Source organism: Urocampus carinirostris, chromosome 1 (assembly GCF_059441175.1).
Source record: "Urocampus carinirostris isolate Australia breed hairy pipefish chromosome 1, RoL_Ucar_1.0, whole genome shotgun sequence".
NCBI lineage: Eukaryota > Metazoa > Chordata > Actinopteri > Syngnathiformes > Syngnathidae > Urocampus > Urocampus carinirostris.
This window is the reverse complement of record NC_142349.1, coordinates 17,151,450-17,178,728: the sequence shown is the minus strand read 5'-3', so window position 1 is coordinate 17,178,728 and position 27,279 is coordinate 17,151,450. Positions and strand designations below refer to the sequence as shown.

The 27,279-nt window shown below is 39.3% G+C and overlaps 3 protein-coding genes and 1 pseudogene across 7 annotated transcripts in view; 1 reads left to right on the top strand and 3 right to left on the bottom strand.

Annotated features, from left to right (window-relative positions):
- Positions 1-14,756, bottom strand: part of ubxn4 (UBX domain protein 4) — a 36,335-nt gene extending 21,579 nt beyond the window's left edge. The window contains exons 1-4 of one of the 2 annotated variants that reach the window (XM_088329079.1): positions 14,342-14,754; positions 7,311-7,413; positions 2,592-2,620; positions 2,305-2,423 (exon numbers count right to left, since the gene is read on the bottom strand). In XM_088329079.1, the coding sequence (XP_088185205.1) occupies positions 2,305-2,423; positions 2,592-2,620; positions 7,311-7,413; positions 14,342-14,423 (333 nt within the window). In that variant the 5' untranslated portion in view covers positions 14,424-14,754. Of the gene's footprint in view, positions 1-2,304; positions 2,424-2,591; positions 2,621-7,310; positions 7,414-14,341 lie in introns of both variants that reach the window. The other variant, XM_088329088.1, reaches the window with a different exon arrangement.
- Positions 1-27,279, bottom strand: part of stat5a (signal transducer and activator of transcription 5a) — a 192,627-nt gene that overhangs the window by 123,150 nt on the left and 42,198 nt on the right. The gene's annotated exons all lie outside the window — the stretch shown is intronic.
- LOC148373757 (U2 spliceosomal RNA) lies at positions 10,028-10,164 on the bottom strand (annotated as a pseudogene).
- LOC148373748 (rab3 GTPase-activating protein catalytic subunit-like) overlaps positions 13,401-27,279 on the top strand; it is a 191,423-nt gene continuing 177,544 nt past the window's right edge. The window contains exons 1-10 of one of the 2 annotated variants that reach the window (XM_088329100.1): positions 13,401-14,134; positions 14,552-14,814; positions 14,930-14,985; positions 19,559-19,637; positions 19,721-19,850; positions 23,343-23,421; positions 24,257-24,376; positions 24,483-24,648; positions 26,295-26,394; positions 27,194-27,275. In XM_088329100.1, coding sequence (XP_088185226.1) covers positions 14,797-14,814; positions 14,930-14,985; positions 19,559-19,637; positions 19,721-19,850; positions 23,343-23,421; positions 24,257-24,376; positions 24,483-24,648; positions 26,295-26,394; positions 27,194-27,275 — 830 coding nt within the window. In that variant the 5' untranslated portion in view covers positions 13,401-14,134; positions 14,552-14,796. Of the gene's footprint in view, positions 14,135-14,535; positions 14,815-14,929; positions 14,986-19,558; positions 19,638-19,720; positions 19,851-23,342; positions 23,422-24,256; positions 24,377-24,482; positions 24,649-26,294; positions 26,395-27,193; positions 27,276-27,279 lie in introns of those variants that run through there. The other variant, XM_088329107.1, reaches the window with a different exon arrangement.

The window sequence follows — 27,279 nt, the reverse complement described above, 5'->3', positions numbered from 1 at the left end:
ATTTTTACATTAGTGCAATTTTATACACTATTTTGTTATAAAGTGGATATGAAGCTCAGCATAATAATTCATAATAGTAAATTTATTCTATCGGTTTCTTGGTCTCTTTTCAGAGGAAGCATCCAGGCGTTCTTCTAAACAGCACATTTAGTCCAACCGATGCTTGTTCACATGATAAAAAAAAATACTGTCCTTACTTACTAATATGTGGAAAGTAGTAATGTTGACAGCAGTTTAAAACAATTTGAACAAGGAAAAAAAATCTACATTTCACCCACTCCCTTGGCATTCTTTGAGAATTGTAGCCCACCCCATTTCTGACATGGCGACTGTAATTAAATAAAGGAAAGTTGAATTGGAGTATTTTTTCACCAAAATGCGAAATACCTACGTGAGCCTAATTTGCCAAGAGACTGGCTTTGATATCAATAGGCACTGCCAGACTAAACATGTTGGATTACAACAAGCTGACTGGAAACAAATGCTGAAAAAGGTAAATCAACTGGAAGGTGTTTAAATGGCACAACGGTGCTATTTCATAAGTCAAATGAAAATGCTAAAAAGGTGAGCTACGAGGTCGCGAAGCTGATTGACAAGCACTGCGAAACCTTTACGGAAGGTTTATTAAAGACTGTATAAAGAATGCCAGGCTGAATATTCAGCTCTCACTCATTTTACGCTTACAAAATCGGGCACGCTTTCTGAAGTTGGGACACGTCTGCTCTACACCTTTTTTATATGGAATTCTTGCATGTTAGGCCACCACACCAGCGCCTACCAAGAAAATATCCATCAATTCATCCATTATCTAGAGCGCTTATTCTCAGTAGGGTCGCAAGGGGGCTGAAGCCCATCCCAACTATCTTCGGGCAGTGGGCAGGGGACACCCTGAACTGGTTACTGCACCTCGGGGATGAAAAGCACTATATAAATGCAGACCATTTAAATTTACATTCATAGTAGCATGTACACATGTTGATGTAAAGAAAGGATAACACATTGAGCCTATAGTGCGGAAAGTACGGTATGTGTATTTTTTAAATAATACCAAATATTATAAGAGCTTTTTTCCTCCTAAATCTTTAATAATAGGGTCTGGTTTCAAATAGATTTGTTTAAACACGGACTACAAATTAATGTTAGATTTCAAAATAAAAAATTAATTACGTGTGAGCTTATTTTTCTTCATATAATTCATTCTCATTGTAGGTTGAAGATGCATTTGACCTTTCAACCTACCTTAGAATTTCTGAATCACACACATGGAACATTTTAAACACAAATGAATACATTAACAGGTACGAGTTGTCATTTGCCGGGTATGAATAAAAAGTTGAGGGGTAAGCTTTTTAGCTCTTGTCGGTACACCCTTTTGACAGCTATCCTACATTCATACAAGTGCTGCTGCGCAAAAAAAAAAAAAAAAAAATTCCTTGGCAACAATAAAAAAAAATCACATAGGCATTGGATCAGGAGGTGGAGCGCTCGTCTTGGAATAAAGAGGTCGCAGGTTCAAATCCCGGCTCCCCCGTGTTATATGTCGAAGTGTCTTTGGGCAAGACACTGAATCCCTAATGCCCCCGATAGCAGGTAGGTAGGTGCCTTGCATGGCTGACGCTACTATCGGTTAGTCAGTGTGTAAAAGGGAAAAGTGTGAAGCACATTGTAAAGCGCTTTGGGAGGTCTTCATTGACTTGAAAAGCACTATATAAATGCAGACCATTTAAATTTACATTCATAGTAGCATGTACACATGTTGATGTAAAGAAAGGATAACACATTGAGCAAACATAGGATATAACATATCAGACCAATACTTATTGTGCACCCTACTACTTTAGCAATCCATCATAGCAGGGGTCGCCAACGTGGTGCCTACAGGCAGGAAGTAGCCCCTTAAGGACAGATGAGTAGCCCGTGGACAGTCTGAAAATACTGTTTACCAGTGCTGGGTCATTGTGATTTTCTCATAAAAATATTTTTTGTGGTTGACGGGGTTTATTTAACCCTGCTCCCAAGAAATAACTTGGTAATAACATAGTGATAACATAAGTTATTTTGGAAATGCATGTCAAACTGGTAGCCCTTTGCGCTTATTAGTAACAAAAAGTAGCTCTCAGCTTCAAAAAGGTTGAGAACCCTGCAGTATAGTGTCATATGCTGTGTATATAAATGCTATTTTGATCTAAAACATGGAAATCTTCAGCTACATGGATAAACATGATTTACAAAATATTTTTTAAAAAAAAGAGGGACAAAATGTGAGATATGAAAATAAAGAATCACATAAATCAGGTCTCTTACCTCCTGCACTTTTTTTATCCTAGTCTGTAGTTCTTCAGAAGAAACACTGCCAGCAATGACCTCCAAAGGAATGCCATTTTCCCCAATAAAGAAACTTGAAGGGATACACACCACAGGATCTTCATTGAAAAGTTGTTAAAGAATCTGCCAACACTTAATAATTATTTGTTTTGTTGCTATGCATACAAAATACTGCACATAGTTCACCTTTCTTATCACCCAACATTATACGCTGTTTATTATATTTGTGAGGAATTAATGATGCAGAGTTATGAAAAAAAAGATACATATCTGCGAGAACTGCTGACAGGTATCACTGCGGGTGAAAGCAGATAAATTAAATCACAAGTAGCTAGGGCTGCAACTAACGATTGTTTTAATAATCAATAAATTGATTGATTTTTTTCCCCCGATAAATCAAAGAACTGGATTTTGAAAAACACATATTCAGTTTCCTTCTGTATTCAAATATTGAAGTTTTGGACAGAAAGAAAAATTGTGCACAAAACAACTGAATAAAATTAATAAATAACAATACAAATAATCAAAGTGTTTGTCAAATAACTTGCATGCTCCCTTCGGGTTGGGGATGAGATCTTGCCCCAAGTGGAGGAGTTCAAGTATCTTGGGGTCTTGTTCAGGAGTGAGGGTAGGGTGGAACGGGAGATCGACAGACGGGTCGGTGCAGCGTCTGCCGTCATTCAGACCCTGTACCGGTCCGTTGTGGTGAAGAGGGAGCTGAGCCGAAAGGCAAAGCGAGCTGAGCCGAAAGGCAAAGCTCTAGATCTACGTTCCTACACTCACCTATGGTCATGAACTTTGGGTTATGACCGAAAGAACACGATTCCGGATACAAGTGGCCGAAATGAGTTTCCTCCGTAGGGTGTCTGGGTTTTCCCTTAGAGATAAGGTGAGAAGCTCAGTCATCCGGGGACTCTGTGTAGAGCCACTGCTCCTCCGCATCGAGAGGAGCCAGTTGAGGTGGCTCGGGCATCTGATAAGGATGCCTCCTGGACGCCTCCCTCGGGAGGTGTTCCGGCCATATCTCACCGGCAGGAGGCCCCGAGGGCGACCCAGGACACGCTGGAGAGACTATGTCTCTTGGCTGGCTTGGGAACGCCTCGGGATCCCGTCGAATGAGCTGGAGGAGGTGGCTGGGGATAGGGACGTCTGGGCTTCCCTTTTAAGACCCGACCTTGGATAAGCGGAAGATAACGGATGGATGGATGGACGGACATACAAACATATGCTATACACTTGCAAATATGTAAGATACTCTTTTCCTATCACCTTGTCCAAAGACAAGAATCCACAAAGAAAGAGCAATATATCAAATTTTGTGTGTAGCAAAATTTATATCTGCGAAAAAAATGTAAACCAAATTTTCTAAATGTTGGCAACATATTTGATATTTTGGGGTCAAACCTTTAAATAAGATAAACATTCCTAATGTGCAAATTATATATAATATGCTTAAAAATTTGCCCCATGATTTGAGTTAAACATGTAAGCATTATGGTTTTTCCTTTTTTAATGTATTTTCAGATATATCTTTCTATTTCTGCAGCACTTTGTGTTACCTTGAAAATAGTTAACGTTGTAGTGTTTGCATGTTGTAGGCTAGTTTTGTTTTTAATGATGAAATCTTCAATAAAAAGGGTTTTGAAAAAATGTAAATGGCTCATGAATTGCGTGAGAATATAAATCAATGAGGAAATTAGTTGCCAACACTTTTTTTTACTCAATTTGAATCCAATTTTATCCATTTGTTGTTGCAGCCCTACAAATTGAACATACATTTTCAAACTTATAACAACAGGAAGCATGTTTAGTTATAATCACTGTTATAAAAAAAATCAACTTAAACGCCCATAATATTAGACCACTAGATGGCACTATGTTGTAGGGTTCAAGAGAGGGCTAGTGATGCACAGCACAGCGTGGCGACAGAATGCTGAACAAACATGGAACCAACCTAAGTGGGGATTCCTCAGTGGAAAAGAAATACAAATTTTAAATAATAAATAAATAAATAATAAATGTTTATTGAAGGTACTGTTGGATACATTAATCAAAACATGACACAAAAAAACTAATGCTGAGAGTGAGCATGGCCAAATATGGTCACCTTACGCCCCCTCCCCTAAGAAAATTTGACAAATCTATTTCTGCCAACCTTTGCTTAAAGGTTTGCACCATATTTGCACTAATAATAATAATAATAATAATAATTTCCTTTGTATTGTCATTCTTTGTAACAATGTACACAGAACGAAATGTCGATACACCTGACCCGTTGTAGCGAGCCGATGCAGCCGCAGCCAACAGAGGGCGCCGCCATTTTACCAATGTTATAAGTCTTAGGTATGACTCGGCCGAGGCGCGAACCAGCGACCTCCCAGTCTCAAAGCGGGCGCCCTACCATCTAGGCTACTGAGCTGGTACCCGGTCAGGCAAAAAATTCCTAATTTTTGGTATCCTGAAAGAAATAAAGTTTCCATGCAAGTTGCTGGTAGGTCTAGGCACCTGTAACTTATATCTGTGACCACGTAAACCATCAACACGACAGAACTCGAAAAATTTTACGCAAACTTTTTTCACAAACACTTTTCGAACTGTCAAATTATTGTTTAAATACCGTAAATTCCGGACTATGGAGCGCACCTATAAGCCGCACCCACCACTTTTTGAGTGATCTGGCACTTTTGTACTTATACAAGCTGCACCCATGTATAAGCCGCGGGCACCCGCAGTAAAATTTGCAACACACTCACAAGTTTATCCCGGGGCCACACTGCAAGTTCCACAGTGGGAGGTCGCTGGTTCGCGCCTCGGCCGAGACATACCTAATTGGTATAATGGCGGCGCCCTCTGTTGGCTGCATCGACTCGCTACAACGGGTCAGGTGTATCGACATTTCGTTCTGTGTACATTGTTACAAAGAATGACAATACAAAGGAAATTATTATTATTATTATTATTCATAGAAAGTATACAAGCTCAGAACCACAGTTGACATCACAAATAGAAAATGATACCCGTAATGAAGGTATAATGCAGACTTATAAAGTCGGGGTCCTGTTGAAAGTAATCCAAGGAAATAAAATGTATATTTCCAAAGTTAAGGGTGGGAAAAATACATATCTTCTATTGTCCGCTTCGACAACAGACAGATCTACCGGTAACTCAGCTTTACCACATTTCCCATCAGGCCGCGTTTTCTCCGCCCCTTATTTTTTATTCGTCCGTAGAACACATAACAGAATAAATCTCTAAAATAAATACATTACAAAAATATACTGTTGCAAATACATATTATACATGGTTACACATATTTACGAAGAAAGACGGTACACCGAGAGAGTTTTCAAAGCTTTAATAATAATAATATAACTTTAAACCCAAACCGTGCCTTTGAAAGGTACCAACACGCTAGTAGGATCACGCTCGCAAAGTATCAAACATACCTGTGAAAGAAAGGCACCCAGTAAATGAGAAATTCACGGTAAATCGTCTTGAACTTCCTTCTTACGACTATCGCCATCAAGGGCATCTTCCTCAGTATCGGAATGTACTTTGACTTCACAGAAAATATATGCTAATACTTGGAGCTTGAAATCTTTCTTATCGCACATATTTAACTGGTCTTAATTTTACCCTTTAAATTCCTGCGTCGCTGGTGGCCGTTTATTAGCCGCTTCACTGAATAAGCCGCAGGGCTGAACATTTGAAAAAAAGTAGCGGCTTATAGTCCGGAATTCACGGTATACCAAACTTGACAGACCATAGGATGCACTGTGTTAAAAGCTGCAGTCTCAGTTTAGGGTTCTATTTCTGTATTTCGTACATACATACGGCGCACCTGATCATTGAGTAGAGGACTGAACTGTCACCGGTGCATTAACCCTAACCTTTTCCCTACAACAGACTCGGCGAACACCTCAAAAGACCTACAATTCGGTCACAAAACCTTTTCTTTTTCCTAAAGTGCACACCAGGTCCCTTTATCTACAGGAGGTGACCAGACTCTGCTACTGTATAATACAGTTTTGAACTCCCAGAGTGTTAATTTGTAATCAGAAAATGGATGATTTGCATATTTGTGTCATGTTTTGGGCCAGAGATCTATTTAATCGTATGTCTGAATGAAATTTTGCCTCTTATCAACGAGGAGTATAATCAACCAATAGGAGAACTTTATCTTGAAAAGCTTCAACAGAAAGTCCAACCTGTCACAGGACACGCTCCGGTGACTAACTTCAGCAGCATTTAAGAGAGGCATTTTGTATTGAATGTATGTTTAACGTTTATATAAGTTTGTTTAAGGCTTGTATAAGTAGCCCGTATTTTTTTTAAACTGAAGAATAAACGTTTAACAAAATAATATGCTCTAGCGCGTTACAAAGCAGGCTGGATGATAATACTACTGAAAAACAAAGCTACACATTAGGCATTGACATTCTGTGGTCTGTGAACCCCTTTGAGACTCCTTGTGATTAAGGGCTTTACAAATAACATGACTTGACTACAAAGATAAATAAAGTTAAGTTTAACTTACTTTCGGAAGAGTTAAGCGACTTCCTCCTTTGTGGTAAAAAGTGGATGAAAAAAAGCAATCCAACCATTTTATCAACCGCATCAAGCTTTCTTATTCCACTTTCATTTCAAAAGAAACGGCTCGCCTCTTCTTTACACTTCACACCAACCATATCGAATGGATGCATGAGATCTTAAACTACTGCGTTCTAGAGATACAGTGCAGTGTGTTTACATTACACACGAAGTACAAAGTAGAAGCCGGATTTCTTCTTCGGGGTGAATGCTGGGTGACCTCTCACAGTGCCACGCGGCGGAAAGAAGAACTACAGCACTGCACTCTACTCAGAAAAAGGAGAACACAATACAAAATCTAACTTACAGCAATATTCGGATATTTTTCGACATCCCGAAAAAAATGTTTGTATGTACCGTTGACCTGTATAGTATAGAATAGTATAGTATAATACCTTTTGGCGTCCACTTTGATGGCCAAACAACCATTTTGAGCCGTCTCTGAGACTCCGTCATCCTCCCAGCTGGACATCAGGCTTGATGAATGCTCATCTTCTCCTAAAATACAAATGTATTTTGATTTTATGGAAAGCTCCATTTTTATACAAATTGTATACAATTTTGCACACAGGGTAAATAATAGCCTGCGGATCCTTTTTATCATTTACAGGCTGGCATAGGCTAAAGGGGCAAAACAAAGCCTGCAATTGGCGGAAAAAAATGTGTCAATCATCAGTTGAATCGATCAATATTGGCTAAAGTTATTCGGAGGTAAAGAGGGCGGATCCTTTTTATCATTTACAGGCTGGCATAGGCTAAAGGGGCAAAACAAAGCCTGCAATTGGCCAAAAAAGATGAATGTGAATAGCATGTTGGGTTGACGGCATAGAGAAAACAGTATTTTACTTTTCTGTACTATATTTGTAAATGTTTTACTCTCCTGGATTTACTACACCCACTGATATAAGAGGACCATGGTTGCACATCATTATTGAACACAACGACTTCGGTGAGCTACTCCAGCTATATATTTTCCCAGTATCTTGTTTCAGAGTGATATCGATGTTTCTGTGATGCGTCTTTTTTAAATTAAACTCAGTTCCAAGGGTTTATTGTCATATGAACAGTAAAGTTGCGAGCGAAAAATAAAATAGAAACTAAGGAAGGGTTGGCATTTCTTGAATCCCAAGACTTTAACCTTCCGAATGATATTTGGAACGATGCATTTTAGTGACATCGTACGGACACCGCATCCGCACGTGTCTACGACACGCGTTTGCTTCTTTGCAAACCTTCGGAATATTAAGGGGGTAATAAGTTTGACTGAACTATCTGACTGTTTTGTCGATGTTCCCATTGTAGCGCCTTATAATCCGGTGCGCCTTATCTATGGAAGATATATGACCAAAAACTATTTTTTGGGGGTGCGCCCTATAACCTGGTGCGCCCTATAGTGCGGAAAATACGGTACTTTAAAAGTAATGAGTTATAAGTTACTCACTACTTCTTCCAAAAATAACTGAGTTAGTAACTGAATTACTATTTAGTGAAAATAACTACTTACCAGGGAAAGTAACTATTTCTGTGACTTTAAAAAGAAGTTGTATGTCAAATAATTTGATATTTTCTAAAAAGTATTTGAGTCAGTTGAATAGAGAAGAAGCGATAGGTGGTTGTGTTGTACAAACTTGTAGGATTTTTTTTCTACCTCACGAGCAACAGATTTATCCTGCACTTGAAGTGCAACAAATGTAAACAGTAAACAATATAACGAAATAACAATCAGCAGTAAACAATATAAGGTGAGTTTATTAAATGGAAAAAAAGATACATTAGCAATATGAAAAAAACAATGGTAATTATCGTGATGTAATTTTTACCACGTTAAATAATAAAAGCAAACACCAGCGAAAACAGGGGTGCTAATGCAATAAAAACGCAAGTTCCAGAGGATTTCCAGGAGAGGAAGAAGGTTATGGTTCATTTGCATAAATGGGGATAGTGCTTCTTGCACAGAGTAAAAAGAAAATAACAACCTCAAAATGAGCATCAAAGAAACAAAGGATAACACCAGCATACCCACTAAAAGAGTCGAAGACAGGAGAGCCGCTTCTTCAGTTTTTTCGGAAACGTAGAGTCTGATATTAAAACATTGCAGCCGCGTCAAGAGCAAACCTCACCGGCTACATGTTGGCCGGAGGACGATACGACAAATTCTTTCCATCATTTAAAACAAAATCACCAGCAGGAATATACACAATTAAAAACAATTCAACCCCAAATGATTGCCGTTATAAACTTTTGAAACATAAATACCCTACTTATGAATAGCAATGACAAAGCAAAAAGTACCCCCGATATAACATCGTAAATAAAACAGGAGTTCAATGGAAAAAAAGCTTTTATTCTGATTAGACTAAAATTAAATAGCGTCGTTCCGATGCTGTATTATTTTAAGGTTGACGTATTGGCATGTTGACAGACCAAATGTGAGTTATAAATTGAATGTAATACTCATACCGATGATTTGGTTAATTACAGAATTAGTACACCAAGTGACAGTTGCCAGACAAAAGATGTATCACGGTCCATGAAACAAAATGGCTGCATCTCAGATGTCAGTTCTGTCTTGTAGACCTTCACTGGGAGTCGTGAGATTTTCAAAAATCACGGTAGGTGGTGACGGTGGGTCGCTCCAGCATCCAATGCGGTCTTGCAAGAAAGTCCCAACAGACTCCAGCCGGCACAAGGACGGTTTACTTGGACCTCTGCCTCATCTTTCGCCTTTTACGCTTCAGCCTGCGCATGCGCTTCTTCCTCCACTTGGCTCTCATCGTGGGGAGTATAATCTCACAACGAAGAGGGCAATGGAAAGAGGATTAATTAAATTAACTATGAGTACCGTGTTGTATGAAAATTGTAAGAGTAATTCCTCAGATTTAAAAGTTGGAAGAATGCAGCACCTTTTTTTGTGGATATGATTCCATGATCCATCTCTCAAAAAACTCTAGGGGGAGGGGGGGTATTTTGTAAGGTTTATTGTTATATATTCTTTATCAATAATCCATTATCGGTCAAATCATATTATGCTACAAAGCCAAGGGGCCGAGACACTTGCTCTCAGCCAAGAGGCTGAGTCAAGGTCCTAGCCACAGAGACAAGCAGCGATCAGTGTGAATGCACCGTTCTCGGAGGTACTGCAATACCGGGCCGATGCGTGGAGTGGACAGAGCAAGCTCTTATTCCATCTCCCGAATCAAACTGCAAAAATCAAACTTAATAGTAGCCACAAGGCAGAACCACAGTTGATAGTACACAAATTCAGAACCACAGAAATGAAGAGAAACTCTTGATACAGTCGACCTAAAAATTGAAAATTAGAACAAACATGCCATTATTCATGCCCTATACTACTTCGCGGTTCCACGTTCGCGGGTTCAGAGCTTCGCGGGTCTAAAAAATAATAATAATAAAATCCACCTCATCCACAAGACCCTCCACATCTCATTGTGTGAATTTGCGCTTTTTGAGTCTGTCCACAACTTTAGCTATCTTCGTGTTTGTTACATTTGAATATTTATCAAGGGCGTGCCTTTTATAGGCATATAGAGGCAGTTACCTCACGTGTGCCAACTTTAGAGTTGATTGTGATTTATAAACTGAGTGTGTGCGCGCTGTTTTATACATCAAGAAGTTTTGTTTGCACGCACTTCCTGTGTTTCCTTTGCCAACACCTTTATTGATCTCTCCAACACACAGATACTTTGCATAACCATTTAGTAAATATCTCTTGATGTCACTATTGTTTGCAAACATAAAATTGGTCTCTACGTCATAAGGTCCTTTGCATGAAGTTCACTGGAGGCAGCACCTTGTTTGACCGCAGTCGTTATGCCACAAGACATACATTATTTCAATAGCAGTGCGTGTAAAAAAGAACCAGGTAATTAAATACAATGATACTTACTCATGTATTATAACAATGCTTAACCAAAATATGGCAATTACATAATGAAAAAAAAACGTGAAGCCACTCAGGATGAGAGTGCATTAGAACCGAAGTGTCCATTTGATATTCGCTTTTCCATTGGATGGTCCAACCTCTGGCTCCGTTTAGCCCAGGAATAACCCTGAATTTACGATTTGAAAAATAGGTGGTTGAAAAAAGGCACTTCGTGGTTATGTCAAATTAATTTGTAAAGCACTTAGTCTGTAATATTTGACCACTAGATGACACTGTTGCCTAATGCGAACGAAAACCAGTGCCACAGCATGCAAAAAGATGGCAGAAAAACATGGCGGCGAACTAGGTAGGGATTCCAAATTTCTCAACCTTTGTTCTTCTTCATAAAGATTATAATTTGTATGGTAGTTTATGTATTTTCGCCTGATAATATAATCAATATTTGCTTTCTTACTGAATGAAAGTTTTTGGGTATCACTAGGAGGCACTAAGGCTGAGTCCCATTCTTCGCACTTTCACTCGCTATGTGCCCTAGTCACTCGGTTTGCGCGTTCACGTGAAAATGGGGTGTGTCCCGATACTCTCAAGACCGAGGCAGAAGTGCCCTCAAACCATGTCGTAGCCACTTCAAGACCGAGGGGGCTCTCGACCTCCCTTGGCAGCGAAGTGACTACCCAGAAGGCTTTGCGAATTCTCAATATCAACAAACATGCCCGGAAAGGAACCGCACAAATGTAAGTAGTTTTCCACAACCACGCATGTATTTGCAACAAAATGTATTGAGATATCTTAGTTGGACGTAAATGCAATAGAAAATCGTATTTTCGCGTTAAAACATGAACATTGCAAAATCGCTACTTTACGAAGTGCACAAATCTACCAAGGGAGCTGCCAAAAAATAATCTTCACGCTACAAACTCTAAAGTAGGATAACTGCAGAAAATCACGGTTCAGCCCATCCCTGTTTGTATCTTAAACGAGTCGTGCTTTTACATGTACATGGCCAGTCGCTAAAGGAGCATAGTCAGAATAACGTTCTGGACATACGCGCTTGTTTACTGCACACAATTTCGGGTGTCGTGTTTTATTTACAATATGATTATTTCATGTGAGATCAGAATGCATTAGTTTTCATCATGCATTATGAGTAATGTCTCCGAATTTCACGTGGAAATACAGTTGAAACAAATTACTATCACACAGTCCACTGCCTTCTCTGTAAACACATATTAAGTAAACTAATTACCTTTTCAAAATGTTGTCCAAATGTGGAGACAATTCTAAAGCATATGTGATGCTGGCCAATAGAAGGCTCTTACAGCCATAAGAATAACATGTCAATTTTGTGTATCTATTCACTATCAAATAATTATCCAGAACACATCCTATAATTTCTCACATCAACTTGTTGAGCATCCTATACACAGTTGTTTTTGTGCAATACACAAGCATTAAGTAATTCTTGTTTTTTCCACCCAACCTAAAGGCCAATGTAGAACGTCCCGTGGAAGAGCTGGCCACCATCACAGCTACCACGCCATCCACACCGACGGGCACGTCGTTGGCATCTTCTAATCCGGCGCCAAACCCCAAATCACCCAGAAAAAAAAGGAAGCACGATACACTCCTTGACTTTTTGAAAGCGGAGTCTGCCGGAGTGAGGAAAAGGCTCGAGGAAACTGTGGCCAAAACTGAGCGGTTCCCGTCCTTTTTGGGAAGCTCGTGGACAAATTTCCAGAACAGTGACATCCCTGCAATGTTTCCCTTTGTTTTATAAAAGGAAAATATTTTATTATATTAAGAACTCAATGAAGTTCCAGTTTGTGTTTTCCAGCTTTATGGAAGTATTGGTATATTTTTGTTACAATTTGTGACATATTATTTATTTACTATTATGTATTTCGGCCCAATGTGATTTTGTTTTTCTGAAAGTAAACTATTATTTAAACTGGAGTGATTTGTAGTTGTTTTCTGTCCAACAGTCACATAGTTCACACACAGTATCTCACATCATTATGAAATAAACCACCAAGGTGTTACTCAAAATAAAGATGTTTATTGAATAGTAATGCAGAAAAGCACGGAATGCAAATGTGGGTCTGACTTCCAAAGCCTAAAACATGGCTTTTGGGCAATTTATTCCATATTAACTGTGGACAATTCTGTGTATCGTGGACCTGGGAACCCTGAAGACCCGTGACACCACACGGTAGGACAGACCGTGGGCCAGCCAGTATAGGCCCTCCAGCCATGGCCCTGTTCCCTCTTTAGCAGCTCCTGCAGGGCCCACATGACCTTCTTGCTCAACCTTAAGTCCTGAATGAGTTTTGACTTCACATCGAACCATAAGCACAGGATGGGAACATTCCTGTCCAACCTGTCCACGCTTATGGGACAGCCACTCTGGAACACAATAGATAACAGACAATTTAGACATAAATGTGGGCATAGATGATGTAAGCATCATGAAAACATGTTGAAATGAGCTTTTTTATATCCAATGACAACTCTTTTGAATTAAATTCCTTATGAACCAAGGTTTTTGGGTCGTACAGGGAAGTTTGGTGACGATATTATGTCAGCTTAAGGGTCAGGTGGACTGTTCTTGTGTTTGTTTACTTTTCATCATGTCACACACTAAAGACCCCTACTATATGTCATAAAATGGCATTAAGATACTAATAAGTAGATTGCCATTTATGTCTACACAAACATAAGGTATTATGTGAACGTGCATTGTATGTTAACTTTTACTGTATTTGACCGAACGGGTCATTTTTTTAATGAGTGTACGTACCTTGTAAAGATGAATCAGCACTACATAGCGCCGAAGCTGTCTTCAGTATAGCACATTTCTCCTCCGTTTATTGGAGACACGGAAAAGATGATGAGCTTTCAGGCAATCGGTAATAACACAGCAGTAGCGGGCATTTTTAACATTGCACGAACTCTCCAACTGACACACTACAAGTTGAGACTCGAGTTGTTTACATGTGACGTAGACCAATACGTCACTGAGGTCTACAGCCAATTAATATTACCGCCATCTCCTGGACAGGGGTGGAACCTTGCAAGTCTTGTCCAAACCTTTTCCGCTTTGCACTTCACTCGCGGAGGGCACTCCTCTTCGAGGGACCTCACTGGAGGGTCCTCAGGGCCGAGTGAGAGAAATGGGATTGGGCCTAAATATTACACAGTGTCCCTTTAATCACAATAGTCACAACAGACTATCATTGCACCATCCCATGATCCAGTTTTTTTTTTAGAAACAGATATATTCTCTTGTTTTCTTCAAATCTGCAATGTCTACTTCAGGTGAGGCTTGAAAATGATGGCGTCCACTTTTCTGATCACAGGCAACCGTTAAAAAATGCATTTCGTGCAAACAGCCATTTTAGAGTTCAGGTCAAATTTATGGACGCATATTCAATTTTAAAAGTAAAGAACACTAATTCGTTAATTATGCATTACACGAGCCAATCGGCTGAAAAGTTTGAGAGAATCGATGATTAAAATACATACCGACAATGACGATAACGAAGACAAGATTCCTCTGTTTAGCCAAATGAATGGCGTCAGGAATAGAACCATTGAACCAAATCATTTTGTATGTTCCAAATTTTGGTGCTCCTTTCTTGTTATTGCAATTCTTTCTTTGTTACTGTTCCAAAGTCTGACTTATCTCCTGCTAGCTCTTGTTATTCTCTTGCTAACCCCCTCTTGCACAAGTAGAAGCAGACGAAGAAGAAGAGGCGGAGGTGGAATCGGAGTAGAAGAAGAAGAAAAATGAAAATTAGAAAAATAATAAGGAAAAAAGACCAACAAGAAGAAGAGTGGTATTATCGGCTGCAGAAACAGCAACAGCAACAGCAACAGCAGCAGCAACAGCAGCAGCAACAGCAACAACAGCAGCAACAGCAGCAGCAACAAAAGCAGCAACAAAAGCAGCAACAAAAGCAGTAACTGCAGTCGTCAACATGGCCTATGTCACCGATGTGAGTTACATCACGAAGCATTTGAGAAAATGACATAAATCCTGTACTGAATTATATTGGTAATAAAAAATTTACAGCATATCGTATGTTAAAACAAATTTTTATTCAATTTCAGTCCGAATCAGATGTGTTTGAGATTACAGATTTCACCGCAGCTTCTGAGTGGGAGAGGTACTGTTATATGATTTTTGTATTTGTCTTGAACGTTTACTTATATATGCGGATTGATCGGTCTCTAAAGGCGAATACTGTACTATGAGAGCTTATGTAAATCCCAGGGACTTTTAGGTTCAGAGTTTTGGTCTGAGTGAGTGTCTGGCTAGTTAAAAACATTTTTTTTTCATTTCACTTAAAGTGATAAGATATGTAAAAAAAAATGTAATTAACATTTTAATTGAAACATTTTGCTAAATACTTTTACTTTTAAAGGCCATTTTTATGAATTGAATGTTCTCGTTACGATTTTAACATTTGTTCAAGGCCGTTGTTACTAACTGAAAGTTCATTTTATTAATGAATTAAATAACATACTCTCATCGTAATACACAATCTCCACTGCTATGGTCCAAGTGACACTAGCCAAGCAAAACGTCTAGCGGGGAGAGCGAGACCGCTGCTAGGAATCAAATGGACTGAACAATTTCAAGACAGTGGAGTATTTCCGATGCTGTGTTGTTCACATTTTGTTTTGTTTTACTTTTTGTATATTTTACCCAGAGCCTATCCTGTCCTTTATTAAGGAAAAGAGACCTTTAAAAATTGTTAAATTTTTGGGGGTCCTTGGGTTGAATTCTGGGGTTCTTGAGCACCCCCAAAAATGGGCTCTTTACGCCAGTGTTAAATTCATCCATCCATTATCTGCACCGCTTATCCTATGTAGGGTTGCAGGCGTGCTGGAGCCCCTCACAGCTATCTCCGGGCAGTGGGCAAGAGACACCCTGACCTAGTTGCCATCCAGCTGCAAGGCACTCAGAGACAACTAACTCACTCATTCACACCTAGGGACAGTTTGGACCAGCCAATTAACCTGACATGCATGTTTTGCGAATGTGGGATAAAACCGGAGTGCCGGGACAAAACCCAAACAAGCAAGGGGGAAAATATGTCTATCTCTCTGTCTACCCTGGTCATATCCCTCAAGAGGGGTGATCGACAGCAAGGCAAACACATACAAAAACAAAGAAAATAAAAAGGAGCAAAAAACACACACAAAGGGTTTTGGACCATGGCCAACCCAATTGCCCAAACACCCAAACAAGAAAAGCACCTTGGCACCAATTTGGTCATGCTTTCGTCCCTCCAGATGAAACGGGACACAAGAAAGCGTCCATGTCACTCGGGTCAGAGTGACACAACACACTCTTCTGTCCAACAGCAGGCCCCGACAGCTTTCAGTGGTTTACCCCTGCCGCATCATACGGGCGTCCTGCCCATCCCTTAGAACACATCTAAACATCTCACTATCCTTACAACACCTCTCCACTCATTCCTATCACCAACAAGAGCTCTAGCTTCCACTATATTTAGACCTCTTTCCTGCAGAGCACTCAATTACAGTCTTCCTCTTGGTCTCCTTCCATTTACTTCTGCTTTGTAGATCCTCTTCAACATTCGCCCCTCATCCATCCTCTTTATGTGTCCAAACCAAACGAGGACTCTCTTATCCACACGCTTGCTCAGTTCCATTACTACTCCGGTTCTGTCTCTTACTGTTTCATTTCTCAATCTATCCAATCTTGTCACTCCAAACTCACTCCTCAAACACTTAATCTCAAAAACATTTAATTTCCTTCTCAAATCTGCATTCAGGATCCAAGTATCTGCACCATACAACACAGTCGGCACAATCACACTCTCATACATTCCCCTCTTAACATCCATACTCAAACTCTTGTTGCTCATCACTCTCCTCAGAGCACCCAAAACCTTGCTTCCTTGATTACCTCTGTGCAATACCTCGCACTCCATTCCACCAACTGCAGCCACATCACAACCGAAGTACCTAAAGCTTTTAACTTATTCCAGCACCTGTCCCTGCAATCTTATTTCTAACGCCATGCCCACTCCATCACGTGAACACTTCATCACCTTACTCTTCCCAACATTCACACATAACTTATGCTTATAACACACTCATCCAAACTCCATTGCCAACGTTCTCAATGTTTCCTCAGAATCAGCCACAAGCGCTGTGTCATCTGCAAACAACAACTCACTTACCTGCCATACTGTTCCACTGTTATCCATCATGTCTACACCTCTGCCAAATACTCTTGCATTTACCTCTCTCACCACACCATCCATGTACACATTATACAGCCATTGTGACATCACACACCCGTGTCTCGCACCAGTCAAAACAGGGAACCACTCACTTATCTCACTCCTTATCTTACACATGCTCTGCTGTTCACATAAAAGCTCTTCAATGCTTCCAACACCCACTCCATACATTACCATCACCTGCCACAACGCCTCTCTATCATCTCTGTCATACGCTTTTTCCAAGTCCATGAAAGCCAAATAAACATCCTTACCTTTTGCAAAATATTTCTCACACAACTGTCGTACTGCAAACACCTGATCCTCAAATCCTCTTCCTTTCCTGAAATCACTCTGCTCCTCCATTACCACCTCATTTCTTCTTCCTCTCACTCTCTTAATCAAGACTCTTCCATAAAGCTTACCCGGCACAGACAACAAACTGATACCTCTTGAATACCTACGTTCATACTTATCAGCTTTACCCTTATACAATGGCACCACACATGTACTGCACCAATCAACAGAAACCACACCACTTAAAAAACATACATTCAACAAGCATACTAACCAGTCAATCATAGCCATGCCACCTTTCTTCAAGCATTCAGCAGTACAACCGTCCAACCCAGGTGCCTTCCCCCTTTCATTTATTTCACTGCCTCTTGCACCTCCCATGTTTCCACAGGCTTCACATTTAAATCACCCAACATTCCATCCTCCACATTTAGCAAATCCTCAAAATACTCTGCCCATCTTGTCCTGACTGCACTAACGCTAACCAGCAATCTACCATCCTTATCTTTTTCTTTCTCTTCCTTTCCAGACTCGCTCTTTCTTACTCTTTTCACTTCTTTACAGAACACTTTTCTCCTTTCCTCAAAGTTCACACCTATCTTTCGACACCATTCATAATTTGCTTTCCTTTTCGCTGCTTCCACTACCGCTTTTACCAACCTTTTCTTCACTTTATACCTTTCATACGCATCACCACTCTTATCTTGCAGCCACTCCTCAAAGGCACATCTTTTCTATGTCACAGCCTCTGAGACCTCATCATTCCACCATTCACTTCCTTTCCTAATACCTCGACCAATTTTTCTCATTTCACACACTTCTTTTGCACTCCTCAACTGTGCTTCTTTAAACTACTTCCATTCCATTTCCACACTCTCCACTTTTTTTATTCTAATCCGTTCATAATCTTCCCCTATCCTCTCCTTAAACTCTTTCCTTTTCTGCCTTATTCAACTTTTACATTTTCACCTCTTCCCTCACACTCTTCTTATAACTAGCCCACCACAATCCATCTATTCTCAGTTTTCCTTCAACATAAAATGATCAGACATACCACTTATTTCACCTCTGCAAACATACACATCCAACAATCTACTTAACATCCCTTTCCTAACCAGTACGTAATCCATCAGTGCTCCGTCCACCATCTCACCACCATCCACTCTGACAAAGGTATCCTTATTCACGTCCCTCTTTTTAAAAAATGTATTTGCAATCACCAACTCATTTTCCACACATGACTTAATCAATATCTTCCCACTCTCATTTCTTCCTGGTACTCCATATACACCAACCACATTTTCAACCGTGAACAAGGTCCATATGCACTTATAAACATCCATACTTCTACATTCCACTTTAACCTCACCCACATCAATCTGGAAGATATCTCTTTCCACTCCAGCCAGTTTATCCTTTGCTTCTCTAGCATGTCCACCCGTAACTCCAGACTTTCTACCATACATACCTCTAAGCTGGAATTCACCATTTCGTTTCATCTTTGTTTCACTCAAGGCTAACACATCGACCTTCCTTTAGTCATCATCCTTCCAGTCTCCTCTTTCTTCCACTCAGTCACTTTACTTTCACATCTTCTCACATTTAGTCTCCCTATAACTAGAGTTTGCGAGACCTTTCGGTCTCCCGCCCCCTTTCTTTGCCTTGCTGTTTCTTAGGGAGTAGAGATGGAGAGGAGAGGATTTTTTTCTTTGTAAAATTTCTGTTTTCTCAATTAGGACAAAACATTTAGCCCAAATTTCATGTCAAAGCCAAGGGTTCAACTAAGTGCATGTTCAAGCAAAGGGTCAAATGGAGTCCAAACTACATTTCTTAACTGCACTGATGATGTATTGTCTTTATAATACTGAAGACCTACATTGCTACAAATTAATAAACTAATGGCCTTCCAGCAGTGGGCGACATCATTCGCATGGGGGCATATCAAATGCATGGGCGGGTCACAAACATTATTTCCCCAAAACATTTTCACACAGCATTAATGCACGTTAAACATAACCAACAGCAGCTTACATCAGCTTTAATTGTGCGTAAATGTAGTGCCTCAAAGTAGTACAAACAATCTTTCATTCAGTAAAAAAACCCTTTTTGTTATTTCCATCAACTCGCTTAACAAGTTTTGTATGGTAAATAACAAAATAATAACCATGTAATTTCTCTATCAAAGGTTCATCTCCAAGGTTGAAGAAGTCCTAAATGAGTGGAAGCTAACTGGAAACACGACGGCAAAGATTAACCATAAAAGGGTAAATTTATTTAATATCTCAAAATGTAGATTACCCTAAATTTATAGCCCCTTGTGTCTAACTGTTGCACTCTATTTACACAGGGTGACTGGACAGGCTGCACTTGGGAGGAGAAATCTCAGGAGATTCATTTTGTAGATTTTAAATTTTCTATGACCCACTACGCATTGGTTCAAGAAGATGAGAATAATGTAAATATGGAATTGGAAGAAGGTATAGTATACAGTTCATCAACATTAAATTAGATTTTTTTTACAGATTGTTTTGTATTTAAATTGAGTTTTTTGGGGGGGCCCAGGGGTGGTACTAGGTGTTGAGGAACATTTCGATCTTTGGAACACATCTGAATCGATTCATAAACGTCCAAATTTTGATTACTAAAAAATATAAAATAACATAAAATATGAACAGTCATAAGTAAGGCAGAACATAAAGGTGAGTAGTTTTGGCCTGGCCACTCTAAGCAGGCCAATGTTAACGAACACCTTCTCATCCAAAAGCTGTGTTGAAGCAGTTCGCCTTGTGAAATTTGAACAGCAAAAGGCAAGGTGAAAGAAGCAAAAGCCAAAATATGAACCCCACAGGGGCATTTAAGTGTTGCCTGGCCAGACTTGTAGTAGCCTCCTCCCCTACTACCATTAGGGTTGGGATGCCTTGTTTGAGGGGTCCTTAAAAAGTTGAAAGTAGAATATTTTATAGTAATAATACATTTTATGACAAAGCGTCTTGGACACCCAAGTACGCTGTACACAGAATATAAAAAAAAAACAATAAAAATAGGAAAAACAATCAAGCAAGAAAAAATAAAAACACAGTTTAAAAAATAAGGAGTGACCTGTGAGGCAATTCATTATCGATAGGCAAGTCGGAAGAGATGGATTTTGATTGCGGATTTGAAGATGGACAGGGTAATGGAATTTCAAAGGTCAGGTGGAAATGAGTTCCAGAGCTGGAGGGCAAAACACCTGAAAACTCTGCTCCTGATGGAGCTGAGATGGGCAACGGGTATGGTGAGATGTAGGGAGGAGAAAGATCTGAGGGTTGGGATGGTGTAATGTGAAGGAGGTGCGAATGGTATATTAAGTACATACTTCGCGGCTCAACGTTCGCGGGTCTAAAAAATAATAATAGTGAAATAAAATAAATTAAAAAAATATATGTTTTTTTTTAAGCATTTTAGAAGGGGCGTCGCTACTTCGTGGTTCCACGTTCGCGGTTTCAGAGCTTCGCAGGTCTAAAAAATAATAATAGTAAAATAAAATAATAATACATTTTTTATTTTTTTATTTTTTTAAGCATTTTTGAAGGGCGTCGCTACTTCGCGGACTTTCACTTTTCGCGGTTGGTTTTGGCCCCCATTAACCACGATAACCGAGGGATTACTGTATATGTCTACTGTTTACTGGCCTCACCCAATGTTCAATACGGTTTACTGCCGTCCGCCGTGGTGTCGTCACGAGGTGAGGTCAAGTGTATGTAAAAGGTCTCAAGGGAATGAACAGGCTACGATTACAACCTGTGATTTGAAACCTGCAACCTCGGTGACACCACCTGGTGTTTTTTTTTTTTATTGAAAATAAAAGTAATGTATATGCTGTTTAAGGCAATGCTAGTGTCACAATGATCACACTCACTGAAATGTGATGCATGGACATCTCTCTTAATCAAATAATTTATGACTGTACCTGCACTTCTCATCATCGGTTATTGGAAACTGATGGTTTATCCAACCATTTTCTGCACCACTGATCCTCAGTAGGGTCGCGGGGGTGCTGCTGCCCATCCCATCTATCTTGGGGCAAGTGGAGAGGGGACACCCTGAACTGGTTGCAAGACAGTCGCAGGGCGCCCAGGGACTGAAATCTCACTCTCGCTCATTCACACCTAGGGACAAGTTTGGACTGGCCATTTAATACTGATGGTTTAGTCAGCTTAAAAAAAAACAATATTAACACACGATTGTTTTTTGTTCTTTATTTTTTAGCTTATTTTAATGGCACAAGTGGCATTAAAGGTGAAATTCAGACTATGTGAAACATTTTGATAAATATATAAATAAATAAATCAACAAAACATTAATTAAACGTCAGGTACTGAAGTTGTCATTTGGATTCATATTAGCTTATGTGTGCATTTTTGTAAGTTTGTAATGTTAAAAGATCATAGCTTGAATAAATTACATTCTTAATTCTCTTTGTTAAGCAGTTGGCTCAAAATGTTTAGGGTGTACCTAAAAATTCCCATCCCTGGATTGACACATGAGCTTGACCAAAACAGCAGTCTCAGTGATCTTCTTATCTATTGGATTAAGTCACATATCAAGTCACATTTATTTATATAGCCCTTAATCACAAAAATGTCTCAAAGGACTGCACAGGATTACAATTACTCAATTACCTGATCTTAAACCAACACGCGGGCAAGGAACAACTCAAAACCTCAACGTGAGGAAAAAAGAAACCTCGAGAAGGGGCCTTACAAGTGGTAACCCCCCTTCCAGGATGACCAGGGTGAATCACAATTAGCTTTACTGTACACAAACATAGTAAACACAAGGTAACATGTTGAAAATTTGTCTGGAAAGTGCAGGACAGCAACGACGCCCCCAGCCTGTAAACTAGTCCAGAAAGTCTATGACGGCCACGACGCAGCTTCCCATCTCTGCCAGCTGGTCAATGCAAAATCAAACCACATACACATGCTTAGGCAGCAAGAGGCAGAAACGATGATTCGAAACATAATACAGGAAAAAAAACTAACAAGTGCTATCTCAACACTAAGAGTTAGCCGTGTATTTTAGTACAGAAAATTTTAGATTTTTGCAATCAAATCCGCAGAGGCAAAAAAAACCACCAACCCTCTTGCGACATGTTATTAATGGAATGTAAAATATTGCTTACTAAGAAATGAGCCTAAAAATTAACTGTGAAAAAAATGGACCAAATACAACTCACATATTGTTTGTCTTGAACTACTAATTTTAATTACATCTTACTGCTTTTTTCTTATGATTTAAAGCCTTTTAATCGAATAATACGTTTTACAGAGGGGCAGCACGGCAGCGCAGTGGTTAGCGCATGTGCGGCACAGTTCAAGTCATGGGAACCTCCTGCGTGGGTTCAAATCCAGCTCCAGACTTCCTGTGCGGAGTTTGTATGTTCTCCCCGTGCTTGCGTGGGTTTCCTCCGGGCGCTCCGGTTTCCTCCCACATTCCAAAAACATGCATTTCAGGTGAATTGGCCGGTCCAAATTGTCCCTAGGTGTGAATGAGCGAGTGAGTTGTCTGTCCCTGTGTGCCCTGCGATTGGCTGGCAACCAGTTCAGGGTGTCCCCTGCCCACTGAGCGATGATTGCTGGGAAGGGCTCCAGCACCCCCGCGACCCTACTGAGGATAAGCGGTGCAGCTAATGAGATGAGATTAGACGTTTTACAGAGCCTTTTAAGCAAATGTCTTGCTTGCTGTTTATGGTGAAAAATATTCTTACTTTTAAATAACATTATGTAGACGCGCGTTGGTAAAAAAAATAATTAATCCTTAACTGGATGGATTTACTGACATACCAAAAACTAAAATGTAGCGTTTGGCCATACTTGAACACCTAGTTAAAGAATTATGTAAAAAAAAAAAAAATGCCTTCATCATTGTCATTTTATAATGTTTTGTATAGATTGATGGAATGCCACTATTAACGCTTTTATTTCCAGCTCCCTTTCCTTCTGCAATGCAGGACCTTTTGTGCATGAATAATGACTTCCCTCCCCGAGCCCACTGCTTGGTCAGATGGTAAGTTTGAGCCTCCAGTTGTACTCTCATGCCGATTTTATTGTAAAAATTAAATATTAAACAAAGAATACTGTAAATTTTAATCTTTTAACAAAATTTGTTAACTTTACCACACAAGAACGTGCATAGTGGTCAAGGTTTGGTATCGATGGGTTTTTATCCAATACCAGTGCCTTGTCTGAGGTTTTAAATTGTTTCCTGTGATTAGATGTTTATCAAATGATTCGTTCAAATTTCAAGATTTGCATTTGAAAAAATAATGCCCTGTTCACGTCTTAATAGCACACGGTTGAAATGAAATACAGGTATGCTGTGATAAAAATTAGGCAAACTTCATATCCTACATCCTTGAATAATAAAGTACATTCTAACAGTTTGGTTCCAGTTGTGAATGCAACAGTGTATGTATAGAATACTTAATGCCTGAACCATATAATAATGAAAATTGTACAACAGATTGAGGAAGAACCTCACTCATTAATCCTTCAGAAGGGCAGCTCAAATATTTTTTGACGTCACCTCCATGTTTTATAGAGAGTGAATGCATTGTGGAAAAAAGCAGCGCACTGTTGCTTCCTGTACCTCCCACACGAACAGAATTTGGCAAATGTATGTTCACTTATTTGCCATCTCCTTTGAAAAAATATGCAAATTGGAATCATACTTTTGAAATTTTAAATTTAGTATGAGCCATGGTTTGTGTCAACATTTGCCTAGATTTGTAAGTTCTGTAGCAATTGTTTTCTATTGAAAACATTTTCTAATTAACCTGAAAGATTTCAGTGCATACTGAAATGTAAACAGAGACAAGTTACCTCTTTCACTTTTGTTACAGGTATGGTATACGAGAGTTTGTCATCATATCTCCAGGAGCCAACGTTGAGGCTGTCATAAGCGAGTCCAAATGTAATTTGCTTCTGAGCGCTATCTCAGTTTCTCTTGTGAACAGTGGTTGGTGAGACACATCATTTGTTTGAAAATGCCACAGTATTTTAACATTTATTAGCCTTTAAGATCATTTGACAATTTGAAATGTTTTTTTTTATGTCATATCCAACTAGCCAAGTCCCAATGTTTGTTCAAATACAACAAAAGTGGAGAAGACTGTATTCTGGTGAATGCCAAGGACATGGTGTACTTACTCAGTTTGAGATGGTACACCTTCGTAAAGTCCCAAGTCAATACAACCACCTGTCCGGCCTCCTTGACATCTTTAAATCAAAAACAGTAAGTTCAACAATGCCCGCTGCCGACCACTCCATAACAATAAAATAAAAAAATAACATTAAAAAATGTAATTTAATTGGTATTCCTTGATTATGTTAGTATGTATGCATGGATGGATGGATAGATGGATATGTCTGTTGTCGCATATATAGGCAATCAATAAATCATTTCAATAAATAATTGATCGACAAATTTATTTTAGAGGTGAAATTAATGTTTGTACTAAGTGTTGTATTGAATTAGTCTCTGGAGCACTTCAACAGTTTTTAGATATTTTATCAGGCTGAAAAACCTTGTGATCAAGCTCTTAATCTGTAGTGTAGCTACATGCACAATTTAATAGTGACCTCTTAGAGAGAGTGAGAGTTAGAGAGAGAGAACACCCAGTACTTCTTTAAAATTATTTATTCGATGAATTTTTTTTGATGGGGGTGCCTTGATCAAAGCCCTGCCCAGCTGGGTGAACGAGAGGGAGAGACAACTAAGTATTCGATAGGCCAAAGGAGCGGGACATAAACGCTTATCGAGATGCAGAGTGAACGCGGAGCATGTATCCGGTCACAATACAGTATGAAACACGCTATGATATGAATTGGCCAATCAGCAGTGGAGATCTAAAGTCAATAGGTGCTGGATGACTGGCGTGAATCTTGGCTGTCACCGCCCCAGACTTTCCTCTTGTGCTGTCAAGTGGGCAAGCTGACTGAGCCACAGCGCGAGTTATTTTCCAAGAGCTTTTCTGTCAGTGCGGGGAGTATTCTTTTCCTTTTATTTTTTTTCTCTCTTTCAAATCGAATGTCCAATTGTCTTGAATCTTGACTGCCCGAAACATTCCTCGAGGTGCAGGATGCATCTTTTCTTTTTTGATAAATATTTTTTTTCCTGCAAAGGAGTAAACCAGCGATAATTGAAGCGCAAAAGTAGCGAGGGGTCTCTATTTCAATCAAGAAACCTACACTCGAACATTTAGTCGGCGGAGATCACTCCCGGGCCGCGTGACAGAGCAAGTTCGGCGGACGCGGCGTCCCCCTAATAAGGATAAGCGGTGCAGATGGTGAGATGAGATTTTTTTTTTTTTTTTGAAGGGGCGTCGCTACTTCGCAGATTTTCACTTCTTGCGGGTGGTTTTGTTCCCCATTAACCGGGTCTAAAATATAATAATTAAAAAAAAAAAAAAGAATTTTTTTTTTCTTTTTTTTTCTTTTTGAAGGGTCGTCACTACTTCGCAGTTTCACTTTTTGCGTGTGGTTTTGTTCCCCATTAACCAGGTCTAAAAAAATAATAATTAAAAAAATATATATATATATATATATATTTATTTTTGAAGGTGCGCCGCTACTTAGCGGATTTTCACTTATTGCGGGTGGTTTTGGTCCCCATTAACCGCGATAACCACGGTCTTACTGTATTCCTTTTCAAACTTATATTTTTCCAAATTTTCAGTTTTCAATGTGCCAGTACCCCGACAATACAAGGTGCCCGGTTTGCAAATGCCCTTAAGAAATAGTTGCAGTTCTATTAACTGCTATGATTTCTGAAACTTTAATGACTGCTATATTATGAAAGCTTGCAGTAGTAGTTGTTTTGGCTCTAATAATGTACATATGATGAGTTGTGCCACAATTTACTTTTATTATTCTCTTTAGGGATATTCCATGTACCCATTACCGCCAATCAACATTGCGATCCGTTTTACCTACATTCTTCAAGACTGGCAGCAACATTCTTGGCCATTGCAGCCTCCAGGTAGGTATACATGGAGATAAAAATCATTATCAATATTACAAATGCAAAAAAAATATTCTATAGTTGTAATGTTCTAACTTATTTGGAACAAAACCTACACATCTGACTTTGCCTCTCGTAATATGTCTGTATTTTATCACATTGTTTTGTCATCAACATTTCATGACATACAGGAGTTATTCACATAACTGCCTCAAACAACTACCGTAGCATTTTATTTGACAGTGTTACATGGTTGCATATTTTCCTTTTTCTGACTCAATATTTTTCTTTTTCATGGTTAATTTTTTTTGGGTCTTTTTGTTGTCTGTTTGTTGGTTGTTGCCGCCTTAGCGTAGGGGATAAAGCAAGGCATCAGGTTGTCAAGGGTTGCTTGTTCGATTCCAACTGTCCCCCAAACTCATGTGTTGTCCAGGCCTGGGGCAAGACACCTCATACACGTTGCCTCTAATGTAATTTGTGTAATCACTTTAAACTCCATAGGTGCGCAATTGCCCACTGCCTAGTACTTCTCAGCACACAAGAAAATCTATCCTTCAGATAAAAATCAGGGCGCAAAATTGGAGTAGTTAGCGTTTAAAAAAAACAAAAAATCATTATTACTGTATTATTTTATCATTACTTAAAAAGCTAGAAAAGAGAAACAAAAAGCGAGGAAAAAAGAAAAAAAATAAACATTTTTATTTGTTAAAGAAAGCTATTTTTCCACCCTATCTATTTTAAATATGACGTATCAGTATGCAAAGATGTATTAACATAAAGCTACAATGTTTACTTTTTCTCTCTGCATTTTTGGCAGATTTTGACAACCTTCTCGGAGGCGAGGTTGGAGTAGAGGAGTTTGGGAAGCTTCCATTTGGAGCATGCGAAGAAACCATCAGGTAA